Source organism: Neospora caninum, chromosome VIII, assembly GCF_000208865.1.
Source record: "Neospora caninum Liverpool complete genome, chromosome VIII".
NCBI lineage: Eukaryota > Apicomplexa > Conoidasida > Eucoccidiorida > Sarcocystidae > Neospora > Neospora caninum.
The window spans coordinates 3,954,432-3,965,193 of record NC_018395.1 but is presented as its reverse complement, the minus strand read 5'-3'; the positions used below and the strand labels follow the sequence as shown (position 1 = coordinate 3,965,193).

At 54.5% G+C, this 10,762-nt stretch overlaps 2 protein-coding genes across 2 annotated transcripts; both read left to right on the top strand.

Annotated features, from left to right (window-relative positions):
* Positions 1 to 621: 621 nt before the first annotated feature.
* Positions 622 to 4,926, top strand: NCLIV_035060 (conserved hypothetical protein; the record flags this gene model as incomplete). Its single annotated transcript, XM_003883707.1, has 7 exons — positions 622 to 1,144; positions 1,471 to 1,931; positions 2,146 to 2,216; positions 2,952 to 3,054; positions 3,269 to 3,745; positions 4,109 to 4,192; positions 4,420 to 4,926. 7 exons carry the CDS (start codon positions 622 to 624, stop codon positions 4,924 to 4,926), a joined length of 2,226 nt encoding a protein of 741 aa, XP_003883756.1.
* A 1,672-nt stretch (positions 4,927 to 6,598) lies between these two features.
* On the top strand, positions 6,599 to 9,968 carry NCLIV_035050 (putative heat shock protein hslv; the record flags this gene model as incomplete). The annotated part of the gene is made up of 7 exons (XM_003883706.1): positions 6,599 to 7,057; positions 7,306 to 7,344; positions 7,745 to 7,871; positions 8,389 to 8,576; positions 8,905 to 9,019; positions 9,320 to 9,397; positions 9,826 to 9,968. The coding sequence occupies 7 exons, from the start codon at positions 6,599 to 6,601 to the stop codon at positions 9,966 to 9,968; spliced, it is 1,149 nt and encodes a 382-aa protein (XP_003883755.1).
* Between the last annotated feature and the right edge of the window lie 794 nt (positions 9,969 to 10,762).

The following is a 10,762-nucleotide window of genomic DNA, read 5'->3' as shown; positions in this document are numbered from 1 at the left end:
ATGGAGAGCCTTGCGATCTCCCTTTGTAGTTCTTCACCGGTGTGTCGCCTGCCACGTCTCGTTCTCTTCTTTCTTCTCCTCGTCTCAGCATCGTTTTCTCCTCATGCCTTCTTGTCGCCCAGGACTCTCGTTTCTTGCGCCAGCGTGTGTCAAGAGAGAGTGCGTTTGCCGACTCGGCGCTGTTCCCTGAGAGAATCTGCTGGTTGCTTCACACCAGTCTCGCTGAAATTTGGAGACAGCACTGGGAATCCACCGTGTAAAACAGTGGAAAACTGGTTCCTTACCGCGGGCAAGACTGCGCGGATCTCTGTGGAGGAATCATGCCGTCGGGCTTTCCGACCTGGTTTTTCCCAGAAAGGAGACGCCGGCAGATCGACTCGAGGCCATGGTCGGCCACAGATCCTGAGTTCGGCCGCAAGAGACGGCACGCGCCGACAATCCGCCGCACACATTCCAACTTGTCGCACGTTCGCGCGGCACAACTCAGGCTTTTCCCCTTGTCGATTTGGTAAGACGGTGGACGCTAAACCACCGGAGAATCCGCCGGTTTGCTTCCCTGGCCATGTGGCAAAACGCCCCGCCGCCGTTCGCGCATTGCACCCATCTGTGTCGACCGACCGGATGGCTACCGCCTTTCTGCCGTCCGCTCCCATCCGTCTTTCCCCCGCTCTCCACGGGACTGTTCCGCGTTTGAAGCGCAGGCAGGCTTCGCCGCAGAAACTGCTCTTCGACCCTTCCTCGTGGTTCCCTTCTCACGGGCTGCAAGGTCGCCGCTCTGACATGCGATATGGGTATCGGCGAGCGTCTTCAGAACTTCGGGCCGGCGAAGGAGGCACGGAGCGTGCACGAGCACGAGATTTAGAAAACGCCGACAAAGACAAGGAACAGCAGTCTGACGCAAAGAAGCCGAGCGGGAAACCAAGAAAGAGGCGACGCGCTTGGAAGGCGAGAGGAGAGGTGCCTGACCAGGATCTCGAGGGATTTGTTTCGGAAAGACGAAGCCTTCCAGGAAAATTGAAGAAGGGGAAGGAAAACCCCCCGCGGCTCAGCTCAGGTATGGACACGGTCAACATCCCCCGAGTCCAGAGTCCGGCCTCTGTAGCCGTCCTTAGAGTCCCTGACAAGCATGCATCGGATCTGCGAGGTATGCGCTTCTGTGTGAGACCAACTGGAAATGCGCCTTTTCTGGGTGTACACATCGCGAGGGTAGGAGGCGGTCGCCCATCGTGTGACAACGCCGCTCTCGGGAATCTGATCCCGCCACGAGATGCCCGGTGCTCGGCTCTGCTCCGTTATCCCAAGGAACACAGAAGGCTGACGAACGTCAACTCACGCACTAAAACCTCTGGCGTCCCGAATGAAGGATTCCCCCTCGGCACTGCTACCGCTTGTCTCGACAGATGCCCGCGTCACACCTAGATAAATCAGCTGATACTCTGGAGAGAGTTTCCCTTCTGTTTTTCTGAACAGGCCTCACATCGCTGTTGCATGTCCACCAAATGCTGATGACGAATCGGAAGCAGACTTCTGCACAGAGCACTCCCTTCCTCGCGAGTCCCCCGTGGACTCCCGGTCCCACTCCAGAGACGGCAGAGAGGCAGAGCGCTGCTGCGTCGTTGCCCCGCACTGGACCTGTACGCAGCGAACCGGGCGCCATCAGTGGTCTCTTTAAAACGGAGACGGATCGGGCGAGGCTGGCCAACCTCGCGGCACCCGGGGGGATCTCCCCGGCACTTGTGTCAGCTGTGCAGGAGGCACGCGTTCGCGCCATCGGGTCGAGTGAGCCTGGGTACCGGCCCTTGCCCCTCGGGCCCGCGCAGATTCCAGTCCCCGATGGCGGCTGGGGACACCTTCATGTCGTTGGCGGGCGATTCGGAGGTCGGCGCCTCATGATGCCGCGTGGAGGCGGCGTCCGGCCTATGATGGCAAAGGTTAGCGGACCGCACAGTCGCCAGAGACCGCAGTGCGTAACCGGCTTTTGCTGGAAGAACAGTGTAATATATCACGCACCGTCCGCTACATTCATATATATATATATAGATAGATACATACATATATATAGTTGAGGGTGAGTTGATAAAACAGTGGCCGAAATCCAGGACGCGTGTCTGTTTTGACAACTGAACTTGTGCGGCTCGTATTCAGGTGAAGGAAGCATTGTTTTCAATGCTCCAACGCATGGGTGTCCTAGGCTGCGTCGGCGAGCAGCGACTAAGGTAGGACGGGAGCACCGGGGTTTGGCCTCACCTCATCCCTAGGTGCTGTCCCCGCCCAGAGACGATAAGGACGGAGAGGGAACAAATCCGGTCACCGAGCGGCATGCGTGGACCACGCCGGGTCGCTTTTTGTTGGTGGGGCGTGGATCGGGAATGCCTCTGAGTATTGGCGACCGTCAAGCTCAGGTCCACGAAGTTGGCTGCTCGTAAACATCGCTCCAGTTGCCCCATTCGCCTGCTGGGTGATTCACGGCTCGACACAGGCTGGTGTGATCTGAGTACTGGGGGGACAGAGTCGTCGCGATCGGTCACCTCGTGAGGCTCAAGAGCCTGTCTGTCGGGATGAAGCGATAGCCTAATCGAACCTTTGACACATGTGACAGGTGTCCGGTGTCCAGAACCGCATACTATGCTAGACAATACCATTCAGGTACGATATGATTAGATAGCTGTGATGTTAAGGAGTTTTGTCAGAGGGGAAATCGGCACGAGGCAAAGCTGCGACGGGGCGTGGAAAACGCCAGCGCCGCCAGAGCCTTCGCCTTCACTCTGTAACTCGACCGGTGTCCAAGACTTTCACCAGCAAGGCCAGTGAGTTTTTATCGCTCGCCAGCTGTTTACGGTTTGTTTTCGAAAGACGCGAGTTTCCCGGGAACGATATAATGAAATGCGTTCCCGAGCTTTGCGAGAACGACGCGCGGACGGGTTTCGTATGGTCTGCCTTTCCGTCCTTAGGGTTCTGGACCTCTTCAGTGGGAGTGGAGCGTTGAGTGTCGAGGCCTTTTCCCGGGGAGCGGAGTTTGCGCTGCTTGCGGATTCGAGTTTGGATAGCTGCGAGGTAAGCCCTATAGGAAAACGGTTCTCTTCCTGTTCCTGCAACAGACGGCCGAGCCGAGGTCCAGGCCAACCATCTAGGCGTGCCTGACGAGTGTTCGGCGGTTCGAGTTCGTGTGCGGTTTCCGACTGCATTCGCGCTGCGCTTGCGGCGGATATCGACCTCTCCGTTTTTGCTGGCATTTCTCGTTTTCCCGCTTGTCTGAATCCCCCTTCAGGCGGCGGCAGTAAATGTGCAGTACTGCGGAGTGGCCGATCGCTCGTACATCGTACGCGCATCCGTTGAGGAGCTCTTGCTTGTCCCTGAACGCTATCTGCGCCTGCCAAGTCGGCTCGTGGAGCAAACTCGGCATTTGCGGACGATTCGGAAGCTCTGCGAAGAAGGCAAAAAGCTAGCGCTGGCGTCGACTGAAGGTCGGCCTGTCCTCCAAGACGCCTTGAGAGCTCTGTCCACGCCGGAATCAAGCTCGGATGTCGACCGGCAGGGTGAAGAAGGCTCCACTGAAGCGCCGATGGCGCTTCAACACGAGCTGAGAACCTTACCGGATGTAGGTTCCTCGGCCAGCCAGCGTCTCTTCGAAAGCGTGGTGAACGAGGCTGCTAATTCCGAGAGAGAACTGGGACGGAAACACACGTACGGCTTGGTGTTCCTCTGCCCACCGTACACCAAGGTGGTGTACAAGGAGCTGATCCAGGTGAGGGTCAGCGGCGGTGGCTGTCAAGCGGCCCGAGCAAGTGCGTCGCAGAAGAATTCCCACCGCGTGTCAGTCTTTGCATGCCACGCGAGACCGTCCTTCGGCCAGTGGATCGGCGCACCTTTCCCAAAGAGACAGGAAAGGTTTTTGATGTCGCGTCATGAAGCGGAGCGCGTCGCTGTTTGTGCACCAGTCGAGGTCTTTCAGCGAGGTCACTACGGCGACGCCCAGGGTAAAATGTTTTTGTGTGGTGGCGGAGAAGCCGAGAAGGTGGTCCGGTGCCGGTGCTTCGAGGCGCGTTTCTTGCGAAAAATGCTTGCTTGTCCAAGCGCTTTTCTTCTGGTGTAAAACGTGTGTTTGCAGCTGCTACTGGATTGTTCCATCGTTGGTAACGACGCCGTGGTTGTCGTGGAGTACCCTAAAGAGATCGGCTGCTTGCCGTATCTGGTAAGATAGTTATACAGGAAATCAATGTTGGGGGACTGCCGAGCCGTCAACAAGATTCAGAAGCTACGATCAACTTGACTTGCTGCTCTCAGTGACGCGTGACGTTTTGCTGGATGCCGACAAGTGCACGCGAAACCTCTCACAGAGATGGCGCAAACTGATCCCGTTTTCGTTTGGCTGCTCTGCGTTTTGGTGTGCTCTCGGCGCCTTGTTGCCACACATCTCAGATCAGGAGCGACGCCTCGTCAGCTGCACTGGTGGGCCTTCGGAATCGAGCGTACGGCCGCACGTGTATCGCGGTGTACTGCAAACAGAAGCTTTTCTCTGTAGCGGACCTGGCGCGGATTCAACGCACCTGTCCCGCAAGCATGCAAGAAGCACTCGTCACCGATGGAAACTCGGGCGTTTCAGCCCATGTTGAGGAGCAACGCCCAGCAGAAGCGTCTCAGTCGGACTTGCACGTGACACACGTTGAAACCGAGACTCGCGTTCCGACCATGCCGCGTAGCAGTGAAATGCATGCATGCAGAGAGACAGTGAAAGGTCTGCTCCCAATCAGCAGTCTATGGTACGGTCAGCAGAGACCCGAGGAGTTTGTCCCCCTCGGGATGCGGCGACAACAGCTCGTCGCAGAAGGCTGGATCAAAGGGAAAAAAGCGGCGGGGCGCAAAAATAGAGCGGCCTCCAACGGAGACAGAAAAAAGACAGAAAGTCGAGAATCCCAACTCGACTAAGTTTCTATATTTCGATGTATGTGGCACACTACATATATATATATATATAGAGAGAGAGAGAGAGATTTTTCCGTGGCTTCGGTTGGTCCGGGGGCTTGAGGCCTTTATTAACTGTTTTCGCGTGGTGGTCACCGAACCTACCAATTTGTTGATTGACTGTCTCTCTCAGTTGAGAAGCAACAGCGAACACATGGAGAAAACACGGGTGCTCCGCTTCGTGGCTAGCCTTTTTTCCAGAACCGTCTTTCTTTGTTCATTTCGCGCATGCATGAGAGCTGCTGAGTTCTCCTAGTCTAGCGCTTTGGGCAATTCTCGTAGATCTGGAGCCTCAACGGCGAGTGTCTAATGCGCTGCTCGGAATTCCATTTGAGCGACGCAGGCAAACACAACACATGTTTTAAGAGGTTGCTGTGGTGTATTGCCCGGACGCAATCGACTGTACGGAAGCCGTACACAAGACGCGAGACTGCAGAAGAGAGGGTAGTTCTGTCATGCAGGACTAGAACATAAGCAGAAACTAAATTGTTTCCAGTTGTGGTAAACACATGTACGTTTACACCTATTCCCAGATATCCATGCATGGAATATATCGGTCCACGTGGTTTCTCGTACGCTATATCGTTTATTTGGAGACGGCAGTCTACGCAACACACCACCGAGTTTTGCTACCTTGCACGTTGTCAGTCCTTGGATCGGTCAGCTGCTGGTTATCCTGTCGGTCACTCGTGGAGAAATCCCGGAAGCGGCGTCACAGGACGAGAAGAAGTGACAAAGAGGAGTTCGACGCGTGCGCGGAAACCCTAAAGTGTGTCTCATCCGTCTAAGGAAGAGACAGAAGAAAAGAAGTCGCTTTTAGTCAGACAAAGTGTGTCTCGACTCGAAAAACTGTGCCTTTGCCGCATGCAAGCGAACTCGCTCCTTGTTAAATGTGCGCAGCGAGTGCGGTCTCTCTCAAGATTTCCGAAACAACGTTGCTTTTTGAGTGGAGCTCTTCTGTTACCCGACCAATTGATCGACACCAGTTTGACCGTTTCCTCGAAATCCCAAACCGTCTGTGTCTTGTTCTCTCGGCCGTCCGGCTGGCTGCAGCACCTGCCCCGGCAGAGTTTGAGTTCAAGCCGCAAAAGCGAGAGGCGAAACGCAGTTAATAGTGGTCCCTTTCTCGAGAGCAGTTCCTACCTTTCTTCGTGGTCGGGATCACGCGTGCTTGGGAGCGCAAAAATATACTGTCCTGTCTGGGCGTAAGAACTGTACATGTGCCCGCCGCTTGGTGCGCTGCAACACAACAGCGCTCTCCAGGGAACCGAGGCTTCTGCCTTTCTTCGCTTTGCCACATGTGCTCCAAACACACACAACATGTTTGGGGCCTGCACAGCTTTATCTTGAAGCCACTGCGACTTCTGCCGTCAGCCTTCTCCGCTCCGTTCCCGGCCCCGTCTTCCCCCAGTCTCTCGCAGCTGATTTCTTTCTGCAGTTCAGCCCGATTTCCCCTCTCTTTCTGCTCCCCCAACATTTGCCATTCTTCTCCTCTTCACTCCCTCCCCGCGACTCTGGTGTTCTCTCCTCTGTTTCCCTGACCTTCTAGCAGTCTTCTCGCTGCTTTCTTGAACGTCTTTCTGGTGCGAACTCTCGCGACTTGGTGCAGCCTCGTCGATTTTCGCAATCCCCAACCATGCCACGCCACGCCGCCGCGCGTCACGTCTCCCTTCAGGGCCTTCTCTCGTTTTGTCCCCTTGCTTCTGGAAGGCCGCACGCTCGCCACGCGCTCTCTCGCGGCGGCTGCTCAGACAGGACTCTCTCAATCTTCCCTCTGAAACAGTTCGTCTTCCAGTCCCGGAGAGCTGAGCGCGCGGGGCGCGCGATTCTTGGCGCTCCCGCCTCGTTCGCCTCGGCCTCGTCGGGCGCTCTGCTCCTCTCCTCTGCTCTTACCTCACACTCCGCGCGCTTTTCCCCGCCTCAATCCCTCCCTTCTCTCGGCGGCGTCAGACCGTTCTACTCCTATGGCGGAGCGCGTGCAGGGGGAGGCGCCGCACAGGGACCTAGATTCGAGAGGCCGAATTTCGCAGCTTCGCCGTTCGTGCCGCCTCGCCACGCGACGACGATTCTCTGTGTTCGAAAGGGAGACCAAGTGGTGAGATAACCGGAAAAGAAAAGGCCGAAACCAGAGCGCTCAAAAACGGAGAGAAAACGAACAAAGCAGAGACTGTGAGCAGCCAGAGACGTGCAGACACTCGGCGCTTGCACCCTTGGCAGCGTCGCCGTAAGCCCCGCAGAATATTTCTTCCCCGCCCCTCTCCTCGTTCTCTCAAGACTAACCAGAAAACGCATGCTCCTCCCCCTTCGGGGTATGTGCGACTCTTTCACTCTTTCATTCTTCAGTGCGTCGCCGGAGACGGAATGGTTTCGCAGGGACAGATGGTAAGCCACGTCGGCGTGCGTGTCGTCGTTCGCGGTTCTCGAGAACAACGATGTGTTCGTATTTTGTTTCCTTTGTTTTCCACACGCTTCCCATAATTGTGAAGCGGAAAACCCTCCGAATCGTCCGGCGGGTTCCATTCAGCCTCCGGGTCCCTCAACCCTAAAACCCCGAACAGATGCCGAGTTATCGTCCTTTTCTCGCGCCTCAACACGTTTCCGACAGACAAGTGGTTTTCCCACTGTGCCTCTGTTGCCCCCATTCGAAGCCGCTCACATGACAGCAGATACAAAGAGTGCGTTTCTCGACAGGATTTGCTGCGGCATCGCGCGCGTTGCTTGCGTTTCCTGATCTCACGCAGTCGCGGACATCGCTTTTGCGCCCCGCCCTTCTCTTGTGCAGATTGTAAAACCAAACGCCAGAAAAATTCGGCGCCTGCAGGACGGTGTCATTTGCGGTTTTGCTGGCGCCACAGCCGACTGCTTCACCCTTTTGGAGAAACTGGAAGCGAAGCTCGAAGAATACCCTGGTGAGGAATCACGCCTTCCCGTGCGGTTCACCTTCGCCACATACACCCCCACAGTTGTGTCACCACAGACATACTTCTCTCTATCTATCAATCAAACAATATCTATCTATCTATCTATCTATCTGTCTATCTATCTGTCTATCTGTCTATCTATATCCATCTATCTATCTGTCCATGTGTCCACCTGTCTATCTATCTATGCATATATATATATATATATATATATATATATATATATATATGTTTCCTCACAAGAGCATCCATGCTCATGCATCTACACAGATACGTCCCGATGCGTCAGAATGTGTCGACGCTTGCTGAATTCTTTCCGGTACGACTGCACGTTGCTTGTCGATATGCACGGATCGCAAGGCCTCTCCGCTCGGCCTTCCGCTTTGCCTCGTGGTGTGGCTGTCTGCGGATGCGCGGCCGTTGAACTCTGTCGCTCTCGTGCATGTCTTTTTGTGACGATGTAGGTCGCCCTCTTTTCAGGCCTTTCCCTCTGCTTTTGTCTCAGGCCAGCTGCTGCGGTCGTGCGTGGAACTCGCGAAACAGTGGCGCACAGATCGCTACTTGCGCCATCTGGAGGTCGGACAGCAAAAACGAAGCAAGAAACATGAAGACCTCTTTCCTGAATTGCACAAAGACACGAAAGACTGCTTAGCATCGAAGTGCGTCCTGTCGAGCAATCCTCGGCAGTCCCGTGTGCGTGGGAGTGTTTTTTAAATTGACGCCGCTGTGCATTGCTCAAATTTGAGGCAAAACGAGAGATTCATGCCGATGTGTGTGTGAATGTGTGCTGCGATGTAAGCATACTCAAGTATACATATATATATATATATATATATATATATATATAGAGAGAGAGAGAGATACGTAAATAGATGGCAACCGGCCTGCGTCCCGTTTCGTTTATTTAGGTCACCGTTTGTCTAGGAGAGGTCGTTGTTTAAGGGAATATGGCTTTTCTGCTTCTCGATTCTCGGTGTGAATCCGAATGTCGAAATGACGTGCGAGGCGTGGGTATGCTCAGGCGGTTCTCATCGTAGCAGATAAGAAAATGTCTTTGGAAGTTAGTGGAGTCGGAGATGTTCTGGAGTCTCACGATGGGATTCTCGGCGTCGGCTCTGGCGGGCCCTACGCAGTTGGTAAGACCATTCGAGGATCCAGCGATTCACCCCGAGTATTCCTTGTACTCGCTTGTCCTGCGTGTGGAACGAGGCGTTCTATGTGTACGAGCAGAATCATAATCCGTGGGGCGTGCACGCTCGGTGTACTCATAGCGTCCTCTACTCATTCATCTTTAGATCTCTACATATCTAAACGCATGCGTATATTTGCGTCTTCATGTGGCGACAAAGTGACGCAAAGTAGTACGCATGCCGAGTGTCTTGGCTGTCCCAACACACATGTGCACGACATTCACGATCGGGGCCTTTTGTATGCAGCCGCTGCCCGAGCTCTGTATGACATCGACGGCCTGAGTGCGCATGAGATCTGCAAGCGCTCCATGGCTATTGCAGCAAGTACGTGGGAAAACCGTAGTTGAATGCATCTCTGCAGCTTTCTTCAGATTGACGCCCGAATTTGCGCCCTGCGATTTCCAGGCAAACTGTCGCGAGAGGAACCCCGAAGCCCTTCCCGATTTAGCTCACCCCCCCCCCTCCCGCCCCCCTCCCGTGCATCTAAGCCTTCGCTGCATGCGTTTGGTGGGGGTGAGAGATTTTCTCGCGTACTCTCACCAAAGCACACACACAGGGGCGCACTTGTGAGACGTGTAGACATCTGTGGATAGGGCTTTCACTTCAGTCGCTTTCTTGTTGAGAAGTCATGGTTTTGCCCCCAAAACAAATAGCGCGTTCGCGCGACCCAGCGGAGGCTCCACCGACCACGGCTATAAAACTTCAGGGACGTTTGTCCTCTGTGTGTATTCGCACGGCACCTTTCCGTCCAGGCATGTGCTGCCATACGAACGACCGGGTGATTTTTGAGGTTTTGGAAAATGAAGCGAAACCCGGGGAGACGCCTCAGTCCAGTCGTACCTTGACAGACTCCCGCCGGGATTCAGACGGAAGCACCGACCAAGCGCCGCCTTAAAAAAGATGCAAGCAAAGATCTCACTAATTCTGAAAACGCTCTCTATCGATAACTACATGCATTTGTATATACACATCGGGGCGCCTTCGTATGTGCATTGGAGTATATGCGAACTATACTCATCCCTTTTTTATATACGGTATCTGGACGTCCGTATATATTTGTTTGCAAAACATGTTTTAAAACGTGTGTACAGTTCTTCGTGCACATTCTTGGTCATACACAGTGAAAGATGCTTGAGCATGCACATGCATGCAGGGCGGGATTGTTCTCGCAACTAACCGCCACCAGGCGGCTGTACCAAGTCCATCGATTTTCGGGTTTTGCTGCCGAGTGAGCTACACAGCACCCTCCAGAAATGGAAAGAAACATGGCTGTGAAAGTACCTGACGCTGAACATCTGGCCGTTTTCCGTCGCTTCACGTCTGACGGTGGAGACGCCGAAAGGGTGGTTAGGTTAGCAGCGTGAATGGGGCGCCCCGATGCGTCAAAAAAATCCGGATGGGGAACCCGAGCACAGCGGAACAAATGCGCCTTGTGTGACCCCACGGGCAGACCCGGTGACTAAGAATTTGATCAGAAAGGAGTTGGTTTGCGGTAGCAATCCAGTGAAAAAAAACGCACATTTTCACAGGCATTCTACGAGGCAGACTGGCGAGCAGAGAACGTAGCTCTTTTTGTGACTTCTCCCTTCTCTTTTCCGCCCGCGCTGAAGAGAGCAGAACGCGATACGTGAAACTTTCTACACGCGTATAGGACTCACACGAGAAAAAGCATATCTATTGCACGACGCA